The sequence below is a fragment of the Triticum aestivum genome, chromosome 2A (assembly GCF_018294505.1).
Source record: "Triticum aestivum cultivar Chinese Spring chromosome 2A, IWGSC CS RefSeq v2.1, whole genome shotgun sequence".
Lineage (NCBI taxonomy): Eukaryota > Viridiplantae > Streptophyta > Magnoliopsida > Poales > Poaceae > Triticum > Triticum aestivum.
The window spans coordinates 706,711,676-706,736,159 of record NC_057797.1 but is presented as its reverse complement, the minus strand read 5'-3'; the positions used below and the strand labels follow the sequence as shown (position 1 = coordinate 706,736,159).

General features: G+C 45.6%; 4 protein-coding genes and 1 long non-coding RNA gene across 5 annotated transcripts; 1 reads left to right on the top strand and 4 right to left on the bottom strand.

Annotated features, from left to right (window-relative positions):
• Positions 1–1,720: 1,720 nt before the first annotated feature.
• On the bottom strand, positions 1,721–2,887 carry LOC123186065 (uncharacterized). Its single transcript, XM_044597858.1, has one exon. It carries the CDS (start codon positions 2,856–2,858, stop codon positions 2,274–2,276), a length of 585 nt encoding a protein of 194 aa, XP_044453793.1. The 5' UTR covers positions 2,859–2,887; the 3' UTR covers positions 1,721–2,273.
• Positions 2,888–8,093: 5,206 nt separating this feature from the next.
• LOC123186064 (FCS-Like Zinc finger 2-like) lies at positions 8,094–8,944 on the bottom strand. Its single transcript, XM_044597857.1, has one exon. It carries the CDS (start codon positions 8,417–8,419, stop codon positions 8,129–8,131), a length of 291 nt encoding a protein of 96 aa, XP_044453792.1. The 5' UTR covers positions 8,420–8,944; the 3' UTR covers positions 8,094–8,128.
• A 3,210-nt stretch (positions 8,945–12,154) lies between these two features.
• LOC123186063 (uncharacterized) lies at positions 12,155–14,242 on the top strand. Its single transcript, XR_006493550.1, has 3 exons — positions 12,155–13,064; positions 13,169–13,547; positions 13,882–14,242. It is a non-coding gene; the product is annotated as an uncharacterized lncRNA (long non-coding RNA).
• Positions 14,243–18,521: 4,279 nt separating this feature from the next.
• LOC123186062 (FCS-Like Zinc finger 2) lies at positions 18,522–19,356 on the bottom strand. The gene has a single exon (XM_044597856.1). It carries the CDS (start codon positions 19,161–19,163, stop codon positions 18,894–18,896), a length of 270 nt encoding a protein of 89 aa, XP_044453791.1. The 5' UTR covers positions 19,164–19,356; the 3' UTR covers positions 18,522–18,893.
• Positions 19,357–21,528: 2,172 nt separating this feature from the next.
• Positions 21,529–22,285, bottom strand: LOC123186061 (FCS-Like Zinc finger 1). The gene has a single exon (XM_044597855.1). It carries the CDS (start codon positions 22,172–22,174, stop codon positions 21,854–21,856), a length of 321 nt encoding a protein of 106 aa, XP_044453790.1. The 5' UTR covers positions 22,175–22,285; the 3' UTR covers positions 21,529–21,853.
• Positions 22,286–24,484: the final 2,199 nt, after the last annotated feature.

Here is a 24,484-nt window from a genome sequence, read left to right as displayed (position 1 = left end):
TAGTTTGTAAAAGGCTTGGCCCGAAGAAGCCCGGTCCGTGGAACGTCTAGCTCTATGCATGAACACATAGTGGGATCACCCCTATGTCTCGCTTATAGCGAGATGTAGGGAAGCCTTGTGTAAAGGGGAGCGTGAGATGGGTCGGCCCAGGTGCGCTGGAGGCCACAGCCTCGTTTATTTGTTTTTTATTTTCATGTTATTTTTTAGCTTTGTTTATACTTACAAGTATTCTACATAAATATTTACAAAAAACACTTAACATTTGAAAAATTGTGAACTAATTGTTAGAAAAATGTTAAACATGTCTGGATAAAATGTTTCTCATGTTTGTATGAGAAATGTAAAAAAAATACATTGTGAAAAAAGTTGATAATGTATTTGAAAATAGTTTAATCAAAGCATTTGTAAAAAAAGAAGTTTTTACATTTTTTAATCAAATACTTCAAAAATGTTAAATGTGTATAAAACATTGACCATGTAATAAAAATGTTAATCTTGTATTTTAAAAATGTTAATCAAGCATTTGATTTTTTTTAAATGTATACAATTTTTTAGCATGTATTAAAATATGTTAATCTTGTATTTACAAAGTTTTATCAAGCATTTGTAAAAAGAAAATGTGTACAAGAAAATCATTGACCAGGAATTCGAAAAGGTTAATATTGTATTCGAAAAATGTTGAACATCTATTAAAAAGATGTATTAGATATATAACAAATCCTCAAATGTAAATCAAAAAATTTAATCATGTCTTTAAAAATTCTAAATATGTATATAAAATATTGTTCTGATACATACGACAAATGTGAACGTGTACTGAAAAAAGATGACAAGTGTTTAGGAAAAAAAGAAAAAGGATGAAAATCGACAAAGAAACTAATAAAAACAAAGAAAACCCACTAAAACCAAAAGAAAAAACAAAGAAATGCAGAAATGAAAAGAAAAATCAAAGAGAACCAATTTGCAGAAGAATGGGTACGAAGAAAGCTGAGAAAAAAACAAGAAAGCAAAGAAAATCGATGAAAACCTAGAAAGAAACAACGAAACTAGGAAAGAAAAGCATAAAACAATAAAAATCAAGAAGTAAACAAATAAAAATAAAGAATAACTCATAAAACAGTGAGGACCAAGAAAGAAACGATGAAGATCAAAGGAAAAACAACAAAGAAAGAAAATATAAGAAAGAAACACTAAAAACCGAGAATGAAATGAATATAATCGATGAAGAAAAAAGCAGAAAAAAAACTATGAAAAAACAGAAAACAATCGGAAATGAAAACTAGCAATTGTAACCCAGCTAACGAAACAGGCAAATTCGATCAAAACAAGCCAACAAGAAAAAGAAACGAAGAATGGACCGGCCCAGTAGCTACAGGTGGGGGGTAAAACCTTCGTCGAGATATCTCGCTATAAGCAAGATATAAATTGGCCCACACAATACGCAAAAGCAATGCAATTTTTTTTCTTTCTTGCGGGTAAAAGAGATTATATTAATGGATGGTTTGGCCACAGAGGCTAACAATCTCATCAAGACTTGAGGGCAACCAGACAGCTGCACGAGTGGAAGAACCCCCCAGCTGAGCAAGTCTATGGCAAACAACTTTTTGATCACATATGGCAGCAATTTTAAAGTCTCGTCTCCTTGAAGTGAACGCTTGATTTCACCGATCAAAGCCAAAACTAGACTCTAGGAATTGGCTTGACGATGCTTTAGTGGACCGAGACTCTTTTAATTTTTGTCGACCGAGTTTAGCAATCAGATTAGTATGGGGATTCGGTTTTTGGCACCCCATGTCTAGAACAAAATTCAGTTTTTGGCATCCAACGTTTTAGCTTTGCTAAATCCCGTGAGCACGCTGAATCGTGAACAGAAACGAGATTGCACAAAGACATGTTATATGTCGATTCGCTTGATAGTTTACCCAGTGAAAGTGCTATTGCCTAAAGCAAATTCGGAATCATACAGAAGTTACACTGACGCAGGAGAAAAGGAGAGCCGAGGGACTGCTCGGGGCACACATGGGCCGCCTAATTGCGTGGAGAATCTTGTTGATTGACTTCTTCAGATCCAGTCCAGCTCCTTTCCGCTGCGTTTATGCCCAAATCACTTGACCGGCGGCCTGCCAACGCTGCCGTAAGAGAGTCCGATAGCCCGCGTCTTGCTTCTTCAACCAAGGAGAGTCTCCTCGATCTCGCGCTGATAGGGCAACGGCAGCTTCTTCCATGCGGAGCTTGTTAGCTCAAGTACATACGGTCTCTGCCACTCTCGCCGCTTAGCTCGCGACGGACACCTCCCAGGACTCCCGGCGTGCACGCCCGGACTCCGTTGCTGAAGAGAACTGCTTCTGCCTCCGGGCGGCCGCCCTGGCCGCCTGCCTGGCGCAGGCGGCGTCCAGCTGCATCTGCTCGTGCCGGCACTCGTCGCTGCAGAAGGGCGTGTCCCCTCTGTACATGAAGATGTCGCTGTCCCTTGCCAGCGGCTTGGTGCAGAGCGCGCACGCGTCCAGGGCGTGCACGCCGGGCTCGCCGACCGGCTCGGCGTCGAAGAAGAAGGCGCAGGCTACCGATGCGGCCATGGAGAGCTCGTGCGCGTAGCTAGCTTGGCAGTGGGTTGGTGCGCCGGGAGTGGGAGGTTGAGTGCTTGCTGTGCTGAACCAAACTGAGGTCTGGGTATATATGGCTACGCCGGGACGAACACGGACCGGCGAGGAGAAAACAGGCTCGGCGCGGGCGGGACGAGCACACAGGGCCAGGCAATACCATGCGCTGAGGCGGTTCGGTTTCTTTATTCGCGCTCCGACCACGGACCCATGGCGCCATGCGGTGGGTGGCCCGGCGGCGAAAACGACGGGAAGCATGTATGTCCGAGCGACGTGGACGGGGTCCCGGCCACTGATAGCAACGTTCTACAAGGCTCGCTCCAGAGAGGTCGCGCGTCGATGTACCCCCGGTACCTGGGTGCTAGCGCCCGTAGTCTTGCAGTATAGCTGTACAGGAAAGCAATACCATGGGCCGGTTGGGAACGAAATACAAGTACTGAAGTACCCCTGAACAAAAAATGCTCGCTCTACTTTTTCTTTTGGCGAAAGAGAGTAAAAAATAAACGGAAAAGAAAACCAGAAAAGAGGCTGATGCCCTTTAGGGAAGTGCAGTGCATGCGCGCCACGCCAACAGGCAGCACCTTGTGTACAGTAGCCGAGACACTGGGAGGCTCCGACGTCTCTGGAGCGACCCGTCAACCCAGTGGGAGCTTGGCACGCGTATAGATCTTGTCCCGCACCCTGCGGCCACAAGCAACCCGACGCGTGCACCCAGCCGCAGAGAAGCAGTACGCTGAAAACTCTGGGCAGAAAGGATGCGGGTCATTGCTTCATGAGATGTAGTTGTTTAACCGAGACTCCGAGAGGCTGCCAGTTGGTCTTATCATCGGGGTTGCCGAGCACGTTTCGAGCCAAGCGGAATGCACCTTGCAGACTGCAATTTACAGTTTTGGGGGATGACTAGAGGACACGTGATACACCAAAGAAATAAAACAAAAGTGGGACGAAATGTTCAAAGAAACCGCAAATGGGAGTGTCATCAGATCCACTTGCAAGTTCTGCATTTTCTTTAGTAGTCTCTGGCTACTGCTTTTACCAGCAGCAAAGCTGTAATATTCATATGAATCTGTCTGAAATGTTTTTTTTTCTACATGAAGAGAAGATTATATATTATTATCTCAAATATGCATGTTGCATACAATCAAATCACTGGACATATGTTCAAAAAAAATCACTGGACATATTGCAAGCGATTTCCACAGCAACGCGTGGGGTATTTTCTAGTTGTCAATATAAGGGGAAGGGATTTGTGAGTACGTGGCGGGATCCGAGGATCCCAAAGGGGCCATCATTTACACCGATCACACCTATAGGTAATTGCAGGCTTAATCATGTTTTTGATTTTCTTGATGAACATGGTGCATCAATGGACGTGGAAGAAATTAAAGATCCGTACATCTTCAAGGCAAAAATAGAATTTTATATTATGTCACTCTAAGCGGATAAGCGTATTTACGGTTTGAAGTGCTTATCGTCCACGACCCTTACTATCTTATGTGATGGGTCACTAGTCCGGTCTCCATATGGACACCTAGTGTTAGAGATTCTAGCCTTACGAGAGGTCCGGGGGTTTATTCCTCAAAAGGTTCATCGTTCTCAGAATAGAGTGACGGATTGTTTAGCAAGGTATAGTCATACTTTTTTTAAATGAGGCAAAAGATTTGCCTTTTTCATTGATTAAGAGAGAAGTTTAAGAGGTTAAGGCCTATGGCCGAATTACAACGATCACTCTTCGACATTATGTTACTCAAGTGCCTCGCCCCCGCCATGCTCCAAAGCGACATCTCCTCTTTCATCCTAGCGACGATGACTCCAACCGGGACGACAGTATTATGAAAGATCCACGCATTCCTCTCATTCCACAACTCCCAAGATATAAGAATCATCAAGGAAGCAAGTGGTCTTCGTGATTGGGTCTTCTTGGTAGCATTGTGGCTCCACCAATGTTTAACGGAAGTCGCGTCACTCCAATCAGAAGGATGCACATCATGGAGACCCAGCCAATCTTTGATCATGTGCCAAACTCTCATAGTGTATTTGCATTGGAATAGAAAGATGGGCCGCTGACTCTTGAAACTGCTTACATAGGGGACAAAGATTATAGTTTGGCCACCCACGACGCTGAAGCCTATCCGCTGTCCAAATCCTATTGTTGATTACCAACCAAGCGAAGAACTTGCATTTAGGAGGCGCCCAAATCTTCCAAACGGTCGGTATCATGTCCGTGTCAGTATGGCCAAATAACCGCACCTTGTAGGCCGGCGTCGTCGAGTAGTGTCCATCAGTGGTGAACTTCCAAGTGGTAGTGTCGGGCGAGTGGATGTCGAGGTGGATATGGGAGACCTTCTCCCAAAAGGTGACAAAATAAAAGAGGTGTTCGACAGTGATGCCGCGGAGAATGTCCACCTGGGAAGTCCAGAAGTTGTCATGCAGAGCCATTTGAACCGAGCAATTCTTTTTCTTTGACAATTCATATATTTTAGGGGCCATGTCTTTGGGCCTAATCCCATCGAGCCAAGGAGACTTCCAAAACTTGGCACGCAAGTAATTGCCAACTAGGACCTTGGTAGCTGCGGCAAATATATTTCGGTCGTTGTCATCACAAGGGGTTCCCAAGCCAACCCATGGCTTGTCCGGGTGGAGTCACTTGGCCCATAGCCACCGGAGGCGAAGGGCAATGGCAAACTTGTCAAGATTTAGGATTCCAGGGTCTCCATGCAATTTGGACTTGCACACTTGTTCCTAATTTATCTTGCATTTTTCACCCGTGACTTTATGACAACCTGCCCAAAGGAAAAAGCATGTTTGAGGGCATCAATCTTCTTCTTGTCCTCAAGGACAAGATTGCGGGCCAGCTCACCTCTTGGGTGGGAAGGCACATTGCCTCGGCAGGTCGGACGGTCTTGGTCAAGTCGGTCCTCAAGGTATAGCCATACTGAATGTGACATCCCTATTTGGCTAGATAGCAGGCCTCCATGTGCTAAGGAATTCTCAGCCTTTTACATTGTAACTCTATGATTTTGGCATAAAACCCCTTTTCACCCCGCAAAAAAAAGGCAACTTGATGCAGAACGATGAACACAAAATAAAACCACATTCAAATATATTAGCCTTCCTCTGCCCTGATAAAATCAGATTGCTTATACACACACCTCCTTTATTTTTTGACACAATTTTACAACACCTTCAGGACTGGCTCACACTAGACATTTTTGGGCTGGGTTTGTAAAAGTTTAGGCCCGAATAAGCCCGGTCCATGGACGTAAAGCTCTATGCACGAGCACAGCGTGAGCCCCACCACAGACAATACGCAAACCAAGGTAATTCCAGCGTCGACCGAGTTTACCTATCAGATTAGTACGGGGATTCAGTTTTTGACACCCCAGGCCTTAGAACAAAATTCAGTTTTAAATCGTGTGGTAAACATCCAACGGCTTAGCTTGTTCAATCTCATTGGCACGCTAATCATGGACAGAAACAGGATTGCACAAAGACATGTCTTATGTCGATTCGATTGATAGTTTACCCAGTGAAAGCGCCATTGCAAATTGAGGTAAATACATCACTAGTGCTTGAACTTGCCACGAATGTGCATTTTGGTGTCTGAACTTGTAAAATACATTAAACTGGTTCCATAACTTGACATGGACGTGCATATACAGTTTAAATGTCGTTTTTATACGTCCATGACGCTCATGAGGCACGTCGGGATGTAAGGGATAAGGCATGTGGCCTGGCTTTTTTGGAAAACCTCCTAAAATAATTTTTTTCCTTACAAAAAGGCCCTCAAAGAGAAACTCTTAAATTGAAACAAATATTAATCTTTTTTTTAATTGGTTGGATTGCTTACCGGTTCAAATTTAGTGTCAAGAAAGGATTCATATACTTTATAAACATAAAGCTGAACAACATAAATTAAAAATATTTATTCCAGCAATATAGTGCCATTGATTTGAACCTGCAACCAGGGGCTATATAGCGGCCTCACATACCACTCCAACCGACAACACTGAATGTCAGAATGATAAATTTAGCTTTATATCATAACGAGCCCGTGTGGCTAAAACGAACCACAACGTGGCTCAATTTTGAACGGGTTTGTTCTTTTTCATTTCATTTTTTAAAAATACGTAAGTTATTATCGCGTTACAAACAATGTACATATGTTTAAAATAAATTATGTTAAAAATTTCATATAATTTCGTCAAATACCTATGCAATAATTTAACATAAAAACACATAATAAAATTATGAATTAAGAATATATTTTATAATTTGAAAAATGTTAGCTTTTAATAAAATATGGAAGTAATTTTAGAAACGTTCATATATTTAAATAAATTCCCATATAAGTTTAAAATTTCCACTTTTCTAATAAACTATTTCTTTAGTATATCAATGTGTTCAAGCTTTAGCAAAAAACTATGTTGTTTTGAAAAGTTTATATAGTATATAAGTTTGTGTGTTTTCTAAAAAAAATACAAGTCTAGTCCGCCATTAGACTGCGGATCCTGACATAAATAATATTTTTTTGAAATACCCACATGAATAATACTGGAATCTTATTTTAATCATTCATAAATATTTTCAATTTTATGAATATGTTTTAAAATAACACGTGAATTCTTTTTAAAATGACATGAAGATTTTTGCATTCTTTTGAAATTATGTTTGTTATATAGTCATAAAAAGTACTTGTACTTTTGATACATGACAACTCATTGGTTGGAGTGGCATCCGTGCCTGATCTACAAGCTTTGGTCCCATGTTCGGTCACAGATCTGGTGCCGTTTTTGCTGGATTATTAAATTCTCTTTATTTATTTTGTTTGGCCAAATGTTTATAAAGGTTATGAATCATTAAATATCAGCAAATGGGAAGTTGTCGAGTGGCTAGCCGCACGCACTCGACTGGTACGTTGTTGGTTCGATCGAGCACACGAGTTGTAATTTTTATCTTATAGTTATACACCTAATTTTTATTTTATAATTTGTCAGTTTCTCTCTGAGGGCCTTATTGAAAGAAAACAATTTCAGAGGTTTTTCGCAAAAAAAACAGGCCACGCACCCTTGGCACCGACAGCGGGCCCCATGGCATGCTGGCGCGTCTCCTCAGCTTCGTTTGAACTGTATATGCCAAGTTATGAAACCAGTTCAATATATTTTGCAAGTTCAGGCACTAAAATGCACATTCATAACAAGTTCTAGCACCACTGGTGTATTTACCTCTTGCAAATTCGCTCTCATACAGAACTGACATTAACGCTGAAAGAAAGGAGAGCCGAGGCCCGAGGGGCACACATGGCCTGGCCGGCTATGGCCGTGGAGTATCATGTTTGATTGACTTCAGATCCAGTTCAGCTCCTTTTCCACTGCACATTGATGCCCATGCAGCACCGGCCTGCCGTGAGCAACCCCGATGACCCGCGTCTTGCTTCCTCCTTCAACCAAGGAGAGTCTCCTCGATCCCGCGCTGATCTGTTGGCCACGGGCGACGCCGTCTTCGTGCACGCAGATCTTGTTTGCCGGTTAGCTCGCGACGGACACCTCCCAGGACTCCCGGCGCGCACGCCCGGACTCCGTTCCCGAAGAGAACTGCTTCTGCCTCCGGGCGGCCGCCCTGGCCGCCTGCCTGGCGCAGCCGGCGTCGAGGTGCATCTGCTCGTGGCGGCACTCCTCGCTGCAGAAGGGCGTGTCCCCTCTGTACATGAAGATGTCGCAGTCCCGTGCCAGCGGCTTGGCGCAGAGCGCGCACGCGTCCAGCGCGTGCACGCCGGGCTCGCCGACCGGCTCGGCGTCGAAGAAGAAGGCGCAGGCCATCTGGTGTTCGTGTGGCCTTGTAGACGTCGTTGCTTTTGGTACGCCGGGAGTGGGGGGTTGATCGAGTGTTTGCTGTGCTTAGGGATGGAAATTGGTAGCGGATAAATATCTGATATTCGTATTCGAAAAAATGCCTATTCGCATCCGAAACATCCGCGTCCGAACCAAAATGGAAATAGAAATTATTCGTATCCGAATTTATTAAACAAATAAAAAATAAAATATGATAGGAGATTTTGAGACAAATATGAATATGGAACTGGATATATCCGTATCCGAATAAGATCATGGGAGGTAATTTTCAAATTTCTAGACTCAATATTCCAATTATCCAACATAAAAGCCAAATAAGTGGTCAAATTTTACTCTTTATATGATTAAACTTATAAATTATTATGCATTACAATAGTATTTATTCATAAACCTATTTATCATTGACTTATTGTATGTCACAAGTTGATTATTTCAGGTCACATAGCTATCGACTGATTTACTTAAGCAATATGTTGATATTATTCGTATCCGTTCTGAATCAAGAAAATATCCGATACGTATCCGTATTCGAATAATATCCGAGCCGCATCCGTATCCGATAACATCCGTATTCGGATTCGTATTCGTTTTGAAAATATGAAAATGGAAGTGGCAAGAGCACTATCCGATCCGCATCCGATCCGTTTCCACCCCTAGCTGTGCTGAACCAAACTAGGGCGTCTGGGTATATATGGGACGGGCGAGGACGAAACTGGTCCGCTGGGGGAAAGGCGAGCGAGCACACAGGGCCACGCAATACCATGGGCCGTCCGGACGAGTCTAACCAAGGACGAGGGAGCGGTTCGGTTTCTCCAGAGGCGGAACTAGGATTTCTCAAAGCCTAGGGCTAAAACTAAGTGACTAAAAATAACGTCAAATACCAAGCATACCGGCGTGTGTTAGAAGTATGTCAAAAATTCACATTAAAGATGAAATATAAATTCATTTTACCACGAGGGAAAATTTAATGAAGAGTTGCTTAATTTGAGGCCATCGTTTCTTCACTAGCAATATTAGAAGGATCGGAGTTACAAACACAAAATCGTGTATTTAAAATCAAGACAATGTACATAGACCAAGTCAATTGTTCATACGAATAGTGCCAAAAAAAGGGAAAACTTAATATACCATTTATCATGAAGTGCAATAGGTAATAGCCCCTTGCGTTTCCTCATTAGGTTTATGGAGACCGGGGTCAAGATTAATGTCATCTGGATTAAGCTCCACACACGTTTTACTTATTTGCATTACTAGCTCCGGCTCCTTCTGATTCTGGTATTGTTGGATGTAGGCTGGTGGGAACTTGCTTCAAAAGAAATATAATCGTGTGTGCGTGCGTCCGAGTGTGTGTCTCCTCTTTATCTTGGATTTCTATCATTTTTTCTTTTAACAAGTAACTAAAATACAATTGACTAAAGTAATAGTACAATTTAACATCTAGATTTAAAAAGCTAGATCAAATCATCCATAGGAAAAATACTTCCTACGTTTTAAAATAGATGATCCAACTTAGTACAAAGTTGGGTCATCTATTTTAGAACGGAGGAAGTAGATGATACGACAACTTTAAATACCTCTATAGCCAGTTGTGGAGGCGGAGCAGAACAAGTGAATTGGAGATGGCCAGAGCACCGAGTGGGCTTGCTGCGACTGTGATGCGGCCACAAGGCCAAGCACAGATCCGGATCGTTCAGTCTGTCGAGCCGTCGAGGGGCTGGGGCGGCGGATGAAACGAGGCACCGAGTCAACAAGGGATCTTTTGATCGACAATGAATGTAATATTTCTGGCCGATCGATCGATGCCTTTGGAATCACAACCGACCAATGAGGCCGTGGGCGTGGCTTCCTGCTGAGCTAGTTAGTTGGGCTGCCGCTGAGGCCTTGGGCTGGGTATTCACGTCTGGGGCTGGGCCTCTATAAATATGAAAATCTGAAATTTTTCTACTGGATATAATGGCACTAGTTGGCCCACGCCTGGGGCTATAGCCCCAGTTGCCTTAGTCCCAATTTCGCCCCTGGGTTTCTCTATTCGTGCTCCGACCACGGACCCATGGCGCCATGCGGTGGGTGGCCCGGCGGCGAAAACGACGGGAAGCATGTATGTCCGGGCGACGTGGACTGGTCGCGGCCACCGATAGCAACGTAGAGAGGTAGTTCCAGAGACGTCGCCCTTCATGCACCCCAAACCTGTGTGCTAGCGCCCGTAGTCTTGGAGTAGGACACCAATACCATGGGCCGATTGGGAACGAAATACAAGTATTGAAGTACCCCTGAACAAACAAATGCTCGCTCTGATTTCCTTTTGCCGAAAGATCCGAGTAAAACAACAACAAAAAAGCTGATGCCATTTCTTTTTTTTTACTACTAGGCGGTGCTTCTCTGTACAGGAATTTTAGGGAGGTGCAGTGCATGCGCGCCACGGCTACAGGCAGCATCTTATGTGCAGTAGCCGAGACACTGGGAGCTCGGCACGCTTACAAATCTTGTCACGCACCCTGCGCCCACAAGCAACCCGACGCGTGCACCCGGCCGCAGGAGATCCAGTCCACTGAAAACTTTGGGCAAAAGGATCATGACTTAAGGCTGGTCGTAATGATAGTATTATCTCTATTCCTAATAAATGAGTACGTACGTCGGTTCGTTCGTTAGTTCCACCCATCCCATCGAAGGAAATCCCACCGATATCGATTGGAAAATCAGTCCTCCGATTTTTATCAAAAAACCCCACCTCCCGTTTGCTCACCTTCTCTGGTTTTTGCACGGTAAGAAAAGGCAAAAAAAAGGAGGTGCATGCGCTCGTGCACCTGGATAGGAAGGTACTCCCTCTGTTTCCTATTTGTGTGCAATTTGTTTCCTTTTTCTCATATAGTGTGCGATCCGCCCACAGATCTTATCCAACTATAGGCTCCTGATCTACCGCACCGCATTCAATGCTAGCCTTCCTATTTGTCAACTTCTCTCCTTACTCTTCACTTCCTGATCTCCATCGTCCCTGGTCTTCTCCGGCCACCATGAAATCAACGTAGCTGTCATCGACCATGTTGGGACGATCGTGCCCGTGCCCGATGTCTTGGCCGAGTCCGGCATGAGAGAGACGACATCATCCTTGCCGAGTCAGGCGAAGTTCATGATCCCCGTCCGGCACTGCACCCTTCCATCTTCTTCATGGTCGAAGACAGTAGTGTCGTCCTCGTGCAAGGCATGCCTGCGGCCTGTGAATCCAAGGTGTGTGTGCCCCGCTCAGCCTCGTGCGCGTGACCACCATAGTTGATGGGTCCGACGTCATGCACGGGCACGGTTATAGCAGGACGAGGACGGCGGCCAGGAGGACGACGGGAAGTTCGTAGCGCGCATTGGAGATATCGCCGTGTTGTTTTGTATGTGTTAGGGCATGGCATGGAGTGAAGTGGAACAGTTCCGCACAATTTTTTCCAAGTGGTGAGGATGCCCGGAAGGCCCCTCATCGACGGCGGATGACCTCCTCCACGTCAATGGCGCCCGAGCCCCTTTTTCAAGGGTGGGGATGCCCGGAAGGCCCCTCATCGACGGCGGATGACCTCCTCCATGTCAATGGCGCTGGAGCCCCTTCTTCTTCGACTCCGCCAACCGTACAGCCACACCGTTGATCTCCTCCGCCATGTGGTTGATTTTCTACTAATCTTTCTGGACTAACTACAAACCATTTGGTTGTATCAGGGTGGGTATTGATATTTTGGACAATGTGAAGGTCGGTAGGTGGTTGCACCGACAGGCATTAGCCATGGTGTTTCCAGCGGAGATCTCAGGTTCAAGCCCAACGGAAGTGCAAAATTTAGGTAAGATTATCGTCTTTTGGGTTCCTGCTTGTGGCTATCTTTTTTAAGGACACATTTGAGAGTTGTCTCAGTCCATAGGAAATTACTGTTTTTCATGTCGATACATACTAATTCTACGGTGAAGGTTGATGGAAATGATTTTACTTAAGCAGACGCTTTTTCTCCCGTCTGATTTACCCTCAGTGTCGGATCTCATTCCTGTTACACAATAAAATGGGCAAGGCGTGTTTAGTAACTGTTCGTGCTTTAAATTATATGCTCGTGTTTGATTACTTGAGGACACATATGCATACTAGAGAGCAATGTCATGCGCTTGACCTCTGAGTATTGTTGATAAAGCACTTATAAATAGTACTGAAACTAAAACTCAGTCGCTAAAACATGTAATCATTCAGCTTTCTTTGCAGCTACATCTATGACCACCATGCTACTCACCAAAGTGATAAACTTCGTATTTAACCACTACCGTTGACTACTTAAGTTCAGTGTAGGGTAAATGGATGAAGTCTCCTAATGGTGATAGTGGTGCAGGCAACATTTTCTACAGACTTTGAAGTTCAAAATGGACAACTTAGTATGTGCGGATTATCAGGTTCTTGTAGTTTGTCTCCACATCGGTTGCCCGCAAGGAGTATTTTTTTGTCTTATGTATTAATCTATAATTTTCTTTTCTCCAATGTACAATTTCTCAAGTTCAACAAGAGTGTGGTTAGTGCCTTTTTTTCCATTCTATCAAAAAAGGATTGGGTTCTACTATAGAAAGCGATAACGGAACAAAACAAGAAAAGATCAACCAGGTTAGTTCCTTTTCTTGCTTAGATTTACCGTTAAAGTCAAATTAGTATTTAAGTAAGGAAAGTCAAACTTTTGTCCGTACTGATTTTTTTTTTCTGGTTCACAGGAGAGAGGGAGGAATTGGCCAGCATGGGGTCATGAGTGGTACAAACAGGAAGATGCATGCCCATCGGTTCTGTCGGTTCAGTTTACTTTGGATTTTCAGTTCTTTTCACCTCATAATTATCTTTTATTTCTGTGGTAGTGTAGTTAAGCTTATTTATCTTTTATTCCATCCCACTAGAGGCCTCTTGTGCACCTTGATTTAGTTCTGGTGTTTATTTGGTGCCAATGTCGTAGGACAATACATTCATGCATGGATTTATTCCAACATTCAAATTTCAAGATCTTTGTGCCACTGGTTCGCTGCATTCACGTTAATGGAGGTAATAAACTCTTACTGAGGAACATGCGTAATGATGGAGGAACGGCCGTCAAAGTTAAAGGTGCATATTATTCAGCTTCAGGAGTTTTGGACATATGGCTTCTAATTCCATCGGCCAAGAACCTAATTCATATTCTAAAAATTGAAGGGGAGGAAGAGGAATTTTGTCGGTCATGTCCGGAAACAATGCTCTTTTTCTTATTTCAGTTCATCCGTTTCTTCTGTGTATCATCAATTGAGTATTTGAGTTGGAACATAAGTATATTAGTTTCTTAGAATTTGCACATATGATTTATCCAGTTGTCAATGTTATGTACAAACATATATTTATATTTGGACTATAGATTCTTTATACTTATTTCCGTGTTTTCTACTAAGTGTGGTACCTCTTGAAGGAGGGGGAAAAGCTAGGAGTCACTGCTGATTAAGGTGCGGAAGTTGGTGGACACGTACAAGGACGAGGATGTGAGCATCACCGTGATAGGGCACAACTCTGGGTGGCGTTGGCCACCCTAAGCGCGTTCTGCATCGCCGAGAATTGTCAAAAACGGCGTTCGCGCGTGGGAGCAGCCGACTTCAAGAAGCGATTCGACGTCGCCATGGCCTCCGCGGTCGCAACGCCTGAGACATCGTTCCCTGGCACTCAGCGCTGTTGTGCCATGACATGAGCTTTGAGCTGGCCATCGACATCGGCACGTCGCAATACCTGATGCCTGAGGAAGTCGCCGCCCGGTTCGTAATTGTTGATGGGGTCGCCGCAAGGTGAGTTGAAGCAATCTCATACGCCATAGCTGATGCCCCCAACTTCCTATCATGGGTGCTAGCCGTAAAGTCGAATGCATATATTGGTGAGCTCTGTGATCCAAACACCGAGAAGATAGTAGATGAAATTTTCTACTCTTAGCGGGCATGTTGTTTTTAACCTTTTAAAAAGTAAGGTCATGTAGGCGCATGGAGCTCTCCATTTTGGTCATTTTCTACGCAATTGTAGAGTTTAATTGCAGTATCATAATTTTCCATATCTCAGTAGTGCATGTTTTTTAAAATTAATAGTAAGTGCATGTCAGTATCTCCAAAAGGAAAATTTTCAAGAAAATTGTTCTGTCCTGATGGTAATCATTTTCATACAAACTACCATGGTTTCTTGTCCTTTTAGTTTTGCATGGTGTCCATCCCAGAACCTTTATGGAATAATGAACGTTGTTGAATTCCTACAGTTTTCTTATTATTTTGAAGCTTTAATTGTTGATTCCTTTAGGTTAACATTATGCTCGAGATGAAACTTTTCGTGGAGATACATTTTTGATATACAGCTTTACTTGATTCTTATTCCATGTGGTAATGTCATTAGCATACATGATACTTTATGCATACCATACACCGTTCTCTCACAACAATTGATTAGTTTCTAAATTCTAATCATCTTTTGGTTCAGGTTATAGAATTACATGATGATGTAGGACCGAGCCATCCTTAGAAAAATTGTATAGAACTGGAAAAAAGTAGTAACAACATATCTTGTTCAAGTGCCAAATCAGCATTGGACACGCTGACTCATGTATGGCATCCGCCCATTTCCTTATTGAACCGTTGATAATTAGGACTCCTATGATAATTAGGAGATGTCTGGTACAATTTTTGTCCATGTGTTGTAGTTAATTTATCAGTTTTGCTAAAGCACATATAGATGTGTCATAAGTATTGCACATCTAAGTCCTATGTCATTGATATTACGTCGAGATTCGTGTGAATATTTTCTTTTTCTCTTTATGCTTAATTCACTCACTTAGATGTGCAATAACTAGAGCACATCTAGATGTGCCCTAGACACATAACCATAGTTCAATGTGTGTAGCACAATAAAACAGAAGAAATTTAACTAAGAGGAGTACGTCGATGATCAAAAATAATTCATCGACAAGGGTCCCAAGGCGTTGTGGTGGGAATGTGCCAAAAATCCACCAAGTATTAAATGTATGCAATGAGAAAAAATAAATTAAAAGGCCCGTAGCAACGCACGGGCATTCTACTAGTAACTAGTAGTATCATGCATGTCAACTAGGCATTTTTGATGAGGTGTCATAGCATTAAATGAAAAAAAAATGATGGAGTATCATAATAAATGCTATGCTACTTTGTGTCATGCATGTCAATAAATAAAGTACTACATGATACTAATATATAATACTATGCATTAGGAGATAGTATGATACACTAGTATCATATGCATGATACTATTATATGATACTTTCCATTACAACCAGCCTGATGAGATGTGTGTTGTTTAATCGAGAGGCTGCCAGTTGGTCTCATCCTCGGGGTTGCCGAGCAGGTTTCGAGCCAAGGGGGATGCACCTTGCAGACTGCAACTTTACAGTTGCACGCGCCTGAAGATTCCACTGGAGTTTTTGGGAGTGAGCGTGTGTAGTGTACGTGTGGTTTTTGGGAATACGCTAGTAGTACTCGCATTGCCGGCAGGCGGGCAGGCTTCGTCCTGGGGGGCAGCTCTCTCGAGATCTGCGCGCCCAATTTGTTTAGCGCTGGCTTAACCGTGGAGCAGCTGCACGTAATCTTTGCAGTCTGCAAAGTAACCTTGCTCAGCTGACAGTGACCGGCGCACAACACACTGCTATACTAATACTCTTTACTTCGAAATTACTTACCGCGGGTATCTATGTATTTAGATGTATTTTAGTTTTAGATATATCCATTTCTGTAACGAGGAGTACTAGTAGCCGACGCGCACGGTGGGAAATGGTTGCACGCTCGCCTCCGCAAATTTTATAAGAACTCCTTTCTTTGTGGTGACTTCAGAATTTGGTTGATGGTTTTGGTTGGAGAGTGGGCACTACAGCTAGTCTGCTAAAGCGGCTGGTTTTTGTTTGACGCGGAGAGGGTGGACACAATGATAGGATGTGCTCCGCATGCAAGTGAGTCACAGCCTGCATGGTGCTGACCGGGCTGGGCGCATCTTCGGTTGCACGTCCACATCTTCCGGCAAGGTCATTGCTCGCTCACACAATTTGCAGTGACTCAGCCATGACTAGAGGAGACGCGATACACCCACAAAGAAACACAACAAAAGTAGTACGAAATGTTCAAAGAAACCGCAAATTGGATTGTCACCACTCACCACTTCCACTTGAATGTTCTGCATTTTTTTAGCAGTCTTTGCTAGTTTACTGATTATTATAAGGTTTTGTTTACCTCTGGAAAACTGTAATTATTTGGATGAATCTGTCCGAAATGTTTTTCTATGTGAAACAGAAGAATTCAACTCTCTTCACTAGTGTTCTTTTTCGTACTTTACAAATAAAACTTCGCTCCGTCTGTTCTACTCCCTCCGTATCAACATATAAGACATTTTTGTTGGCTAGTTTAGCCTACAAAAAGAATCTTATATTTTGGTACAGAGATAGTAATACGTAAATTGCGTTTGAGTTTTTACTGTACACTATGAAAAAACAAATAGTCAGTATAAGGGAAATGCAAGTGGACACAGAAGGATCAACCGGAATAAAGTCACATTCAAAATATATTATCCTTCTTCTTCACCTGATAAAATCAGACTGCTTTTACAAACACGTATACTAGACAGCATTGTACATTTAGTACTGGCTCACACTAGACATTTCGGGCTAGGTTTGTAAAAGGCTAGGCCCGGCGAAGCCCGGCCCGTGAAATGTCTAGCTCTATGCACGAACACAGGGTGAGCCCATCACACACAATACGCAAAACAATGTAATTCCAGCATTGCAGGGAGTTGAGATCACTAGAGTTACTAAGCTCCCTTGAATGTGAGGGTTGTGGTAGCTCGGGGTTGAAGAGATGAAATTGACCATGACTGTCAGCAGGTGAGTTGGGAGTTGTTTACCGCTTGGTGCACTCCTAGTTACACGTATTCTGGTGATGTGTTGCTTCTGTAAATGAGGGGAATTATCGGTACGGCCGGCTATCTGTGTATAAGTTGATGTGTCACACATTTTTTTAACACACTACAGACGCAAGCGCTCATATACACGCGGCCAGCGATGGGCTGGCGAGGGATGCACGCTGACTTCAGGATCCGGTCTTCCTTGACACGTTGCCGTCGACAAAGTATGCATCACAACTACTGATCCCTCTCCCCCTCCCCCACCTCACCCATTCTTCTTTCTCGGACATATTTGAATTTGATCTTACTTGCTCCATGCTGAACAAGTAGCAAATTCCATGGAGTTTTTATCTTCAAGTTTGAATCTGAATTTGCATGTTGTGCTCTAAAGTAAGAATCAATCATAGATTCGGATCGAAGTTGTTTCATCACTGGGTTGTAACTGTCATTTAGCCATAACAACTCATAAATGGTTTGTACTTCAGTTGTTGCTTTTTCAAGAGAGTCATAGAGGAACCACAGTGTTTATTTGTGAACACGACTGCTTTGTTTATAGAGCTGATTCCATAGAATTTTATTTTTAGCTTCATCCTTGTCCGGTATTATGGTTTGGCCCTGGAGGTCTAGGACATGGGTGACGCCGACCACTACCTATGGATATTTTTGGTAGTTCGTCTATGATTTCATTTTTGTGAAGAACAATTGCCGTGAAGCTGTAAAAAATGACTAATACCCTACCAAGTTTTGGTGACCATGTGCCTTTGCTTCTGGAAATCTCTATATGTTTCTTTTGGACTAATATCCTCCTGCAACACCACAAAATCATGGAAGCTAAAAATACAAAAAGTCCCATAGAAAACGAACAACAACGATCGGTCCATTGGTTGATATAAGTAAAGGATTTATCTGAGAACTAATGAGCAAATAGATAAATAGTTAGAAAAAGCTGGCGCGGCAAAGCGCGCGTACGATTCTAGTTCCTAACTAAGGCCAAAAGTAGGACTGCAGGAGTTGTCTTGTTGATGCTCAGTCGATGTAGACAGTTTTAATTTTTGACACCCCAGGTCTAGAACAAAATTCAGTTTTAAATCGTGTGGTAAACCTCCAATGGTTTAGCTTAAAAAATCCCATTAGCGCGCTGAATCATGAACAGAAACAGGATTGCAGAAAGGCATGTTATATGCCAATTCGCTTGATAGTTTACCCAGTGAAAGTGCCACTGCAAATTCGCTCTCATACAGAACTAATATTAACGAAGAAAAAAAAGGAGAGAGCTGAGGGAATCTTGATTGAATGGCTTCTTCAGATCCACTCCAGCTCTTTTTCCGCTGCGTTTATGCCAAATCATTTGACCGCCGGCCCGTGGAGCGCCGGCCTGCCGTGAGCAACTCCGATGACCCGGCCGCGGTTAGCTTCTTCAACAAAGGAGAGTCTCTTCGATCCCGCGCTGATCAGTTGGACACGGGCAGCGGCGGCTTCGTGCACGCAGATCTTGTTGGCTCAAGTGCGTAGGCAGCTTCGCCCTGTCACCGGTTAGCTCGCGACGGGCACCTCCCATGACTCCCGGCGTGCACGCCCTGACCCCGTTCCCGGCGTGCACGCCCTGGCCGCCTGCCTGGCGCAGGCGGCGTCGAGCTGCATCTGCTCGTGTCGGCAGTCGTCGCTGCAGAAGGGCGTGTCCCCCTTGTACATGAAGATGTCGCTGTCCCTTGCTAGCGGCTTGGTGCAGAGCGCGCACGCGTCCAGGGCGTGCACGCCGGGCTCGCCGACCGGCTCGGCGTCGAAGAAGAAGGCGCAGGCCATCGTGTGTCCGTGTGTGTAGCTAATAACTTCGCAGTGCGTGCGGTGCTACGCGCCGGGAGTGGGAGGTCGAGTGTTTGCTGTGCTGAACCAAACTAGGTGTCTGGGTATTATATGGTTCAATGGTTGCGACTTGCGAATGCCAGGAGAGAAGAGGTCTGGTGCGGGAGAGACGACGAGCCCAAAGGGTCAGGCAAATACCATGGACGATGGAGCGGCTCGGTTTCTTTATTCCCGGGCTCCGACACGGACCCACGGCGCCATACGGTGGGTGGCCCGCCGCCCCGCCGGATGGCAGACGTGGCTCCACGGCGGCGAAAACGACGGGAACCATGTTATGTCCGGGCGACGTGGACAGGGTCGCGGCCAGCGATAGCAACGTACAGAGGTCGGTCCAGCGACGTCGCCCTCCATGTACCCCAAACCTGTGTGCCAGCGCCCATAGTCTTGGAGTACGACACCAATACCATCCACTGATCACTGATTGGATTGGAAATACAAATACTGAAGTAGTAGTTGCCCTGAACAAACAAATGATTGCTCTACTTTTCTCTGGCAAAAGATCTGAGTAAATATTCGCACCAATAACATAAGCGCGAACGAATTATTTCTTGTCCGTCTAGTCGGAATCGTGGGCATCAAATCTACATCATCAGGCGGCCACTGACGTAAACTAATGCGGACCGTATTAGGGCCCATAATTAGCGCGCCAGCCTTTTCGCCAACATACGGGCCAGGTGGCCCACGTGGTTAGGCACGCTAATTATAGACCAACAGTGCGCACCCGTTACAATATGCGATCTTTTGAGAAAATAAAAGAAAATAAAATCGATGTGCCGTTCTTTTCTCCATGGCGTGGTGCCGTGGTCCATGGGCGAGCTTCGGGGGCCGTGGTGCATGCCCGCCAGGCAGCAGCTGATGAACAGTGTAGGGGTTGGCGCACATGTGCAGATCTTGTCTACACCTCTACACCCAATCAAACGCACGAACCTGTCATGCACCGGCACCAGGCCACGGGCAGTTTTGTACTCGTACAAAATCTTCATAGAGCAGGGCGCAGCTCGTGAGATCTGTGTTGTTTAAGTTATAGTATGCGAGAGGCTAACAGCGCGCCAGGCATAAAATCTTCGCCCGTAATTTTCTTTTGGGCGCGGGGAATCGCCGGTCTGGCGGGCAGGCTTCGTTCCGGGAGACAGCCCCATCGAGATCCGCGCCCCGTTTTGTTTATGGTGTGGCTTCAGAGTGAGGCATTGCACGTAATCATTCAACTTCAGCCCATCTCGAGAGAGGAGCGACGCACACTTGGTTGGCAGCGGGCGGCCGGTGAAAAACTACAAGCGACTACTTGTACCGCGATTACAGTGACACATGCATTTTCCGACTTTCGGCGCAGAATAATAAAGCCGTGAAAAGAGCGCCACAGAAACTTAAATATTCCACGGGAGGGATTTGGACGTCCGCACAGATGTTCTCCGCGGACTGGGGTGGCGGGAATAAAAAAGCGTTTGGTTTTTCCGTGCGGGGCCCGCGAGACGCGCTGAGTCACCGTCTCCACCTCGTAGGGATCGGACACATGGGCGGTTGCACGTCCACACCATCCAGCCCGGCCGTGACGCGACCCCTCCCTCCCTCCCGGATGATTCCTGTTTTTCTTTTCTGCGCGGAAATGTTCCCGTACTTTTCAGTGACTCGGCGCTGAGTCGCGAGGCGCACGGAAAACAGTAAAATAATTGAGGCGTTCCACGAGTGTGACGCCGGAGGATTGGCCCGTTGGGGCATCATGGTTGATTTGATTTCCTCCACCTTCGGCGCTGGAGTGTGTATCATGTTTGATTTGATTTCCTCTTGCCTTGGCTCTTTGTTTACTTAATTCTTCTTTTTTTAGGGGATTTTGTTTACTCACACTTGCTCGAATTGATTTTCTCTGCATGGCCTTTTGTTTACTCGATTCGCCAAATGAAAATTGGGTTTCGCTTGTTCGTTGAAGATTCGTTTTCCTCGTATTCGTATTTAAATTGATATGCGGACCTGGTTCAGTACATGATTTGCTGGGCCGGCCAAGTTTAGTATTTTTCAGAGATTTAGATAGCAAATAGCATTTCGCTTAACAGAACATAATCATGGCGAACTGCTTTCGGTTACAGGGAAATGCATCATATTGGATGCGCTAGCTCCCCGCAAAAAAAAAAATAGAGCAATGAATAGATACATTAGCTGTTTTGTGGCACGAGCTGCAATCCTGGCAAGTGAAAACAATTGTGTCTCTGATTCTTGGACGGCAAATCGTTCATCATTTGATAAAATTTTCAGTTGTACCATGTACCATACCATCAACATCTGTTGGTTCGAAACAATATGCTCATTCAAATGAATAATAAACATGATCATATTTCCTTCGAAATTTGGAGAAATACTTTACATCGCTTGCCTTGAATAATTACACAGCGACGGTGCTCTTGCACACCCGCTCTCTCCTCTCATAGCCAAACCCAAACCCCAAAAGGGGGCCAATCAAAAGCCCGCGGTGATCCTGGACTGATAGTCCTGTGCAGATCAATAGATTGATCGATCGGCACCGGATGCCAGGCAAGAACACTGGCCGTCCAAAGAACCCCGCGTCCTCCTCCTTCAACCCAAGGCAAAAAGGGTACATAGTTCCTACTAGCTAGCCAGCCCGATGCGGCGCGGCTCGACTAGCTCGCCACGGAGACGTCGGCCTTGGCGGACACGGGCGCCGGCGCCGGCACGCTGGGCTGCGCCTGGGCCTGCTGCTGCTGCTGCTTCCGCCTGGCGCTGGCCTGCTGCCTGGCCATGGCGGCGTCGAAGTGCATCTGCTCGTAGCGGCAGTCCTCGCTGCAGAAGGGGGTGTCCCCCTTATACATGAAGATGTCGCTGTTGCCCTGCAGCGGCTTGGTGCAGAGCGCGCAGGCGTCCAGCTCCAGCTCCGGCCCGTGCAGCTGCAGCCCGGGCTCGCCCAGCGGCTCCGCGTCGAAGAAGAAGGCGCAGGCGGCCATGACGCAGGGCTGTGCGGATGCAGCCTCCTCCTTGCTCGGGGGGAAGAAGAAGAGGAACTCGAGAGAGCGAGGGTGTGCGGGTTCCGCTTGAGCTGAGGTTCGGAGGAGGCGGACGGGGCGGGCATATAAACCCGCGGGGAGGGTGGAGGGCAAGAGGGTTCGAGGCCGTGACGTGGTGCTTGGGCGGAAAGTTTTATTTTCATTTTTTTATGTGAGATGCTTGGGCGAAAAGCTGAGGGGGAAAGAAAGCTGTGGGCGGTTCTGGAACCCACATGCCGGCCGGCCCACCGGTAAGTGAGTGTCGGAGCGGTTTAATCATTACTTTATGTTTTGTTCTGCGGCCATGGCCCATGGCGCAGCTGGTGGCGGTGGGACGCGGGCGAAAACGACGAGATCCGGGCGGGGGTCGCGTCGATGGTAATACCGGCGACTCAGCTTGACGTGGCCAACAGCTGGTCGTGGCGTTTGCTTTCACGGTAGGGACTCCAAGGTTTGGAGTCTTTCACGCGGAAAGTGTGCGGGGGAAGCTCCCAGTGGATCAGATGAGGGGTGCAGTGGGCTTGACTCCAGGCTAACTGCATCGTGACACGCGCGGCTGGTAGGGGACTGGGGGCTCTCCGCGAGAATCTTGCACGGTGTTTTTCTTTTTCTTTTTTGGAGAAGCACGGTGGTTTTTATTGCTTTTGAAGACGAAGACGAGGCATGTCTCCTAGTGAAAAACAGCAAATTTGGCCCATCTTCAAAATTAAACACAAAATGGACCCCATTTAAACTAGTAATAGATATCAAAAAATGGCTCATTTTTATGACGGCCGGCCCCAGGACGTCATGCTAGGCATCATGACACCCTGATCAAGGGGCCATTAGGGCAGAACTGACTTGCCACGTCGGCCCGGACGGACCTAGGCTGATGGAGTATGACACCCCAGACGGAGCTGTCATGCTCAGAACCCTTACGCCTTGGCCCAGGCGCCAAGCCCTTTCGCTAAAGAAAACGGGCAGATCTAGCGCGAGGCCTCCCATTCCGAGCCCAAGGGCTCTGTTCGTTCTTTTGTTCTTCCTCTCGCCTCCTAGCCACTCTCCCCCTCTCAAATAAGTGGCCAAGGGCTAAACAAGAGTCAACCTTCTCCCCCCTCAAATCTTTAAGGTATTCTCCTTCTTTTCCTCTCTTTTTATTGTTTGCAATCTTCGCATTGTACTGATCTGGAGAAAGCTAGTTCATCCACTTTCTCAAATTTCATTGGATTTTGCACTTGTATTTGTTAGGTATGGTTTAGGATCTGTGTGCTATATTGTTAGGGATTTAGTAGGTATAGCTGGTCTTACAATTTGTAGCTATGGGTGAGTGTAGCAAATTTTGCATGGCACTTGTATGGATTGCAAATATGTGTATCTATGTACACTAACATGGATATTTGCGCCGTATGTATATATTTGTGCATATATGTATCCATCTGTGTATAGAAAATTTAGTGCATGGATAAGAATATTTGCACAATAACAACGAGGCTTACGATACACATGCATGCCGCCATCATCTGTTCCAGAAAACCTAAATATGGGGTTTCCCCCGGAGCACACACGGAACAAAAACAACCCACGACGCCTCCAACAAGATGACGACACCCACGGGTGCCACCGTCGATGGCTCCAACCAAGGCCAAAACGAGCTTCCGCTGGCAGATTTGCACCCGGCACCAGCCGGGCCACCGGATCCTCCTCCACCTTCTTCCACCACGCCCCATGGGAGCGCCTGAACCGCCGCCGGAAGCAACATCACACAACCGAAACTTCAACGGTGCCACGACTGTCGCATCGCGATAGTGGGTTGTTGACAGCGGGGGAGGCCACATTGTTGTGCCACGGATGCAAGACCATGCACACGCCGATCCAGGGCAGCCGCGCGAATCTGCCAAACAACGGAGGAAAGCCCCGCCTCTGCCATCATCCCCTGCTCGGGCTTTGCCCAGCGGGAGTCCGACGGGGACGGCTGAACCCTACATCGCTTGTGTGTGTGTGTGTGGGGGGGGGGGGGGGGGAGGTGTTATGGGCTTCATCACATTTTCGGATCATATTGCTAAACTGTTTCTCAGTTTACATTGGTATGCACAGTACCATTTACACCAAACTCTGAACATTGCCCTGTGTTTCTAGATGTTGAACTGGATTGGACCAGGGGTCTTCTTTTACCCTCAAACTTTATTCAAAAGAATCCAAAATTCCAGTGATTTCCACGAGTACCAACACATTTACATTTAGTGAAAAATAGTGATACCACAATTCTAGTCAAAGTCAAGAGTCGTCAGAATT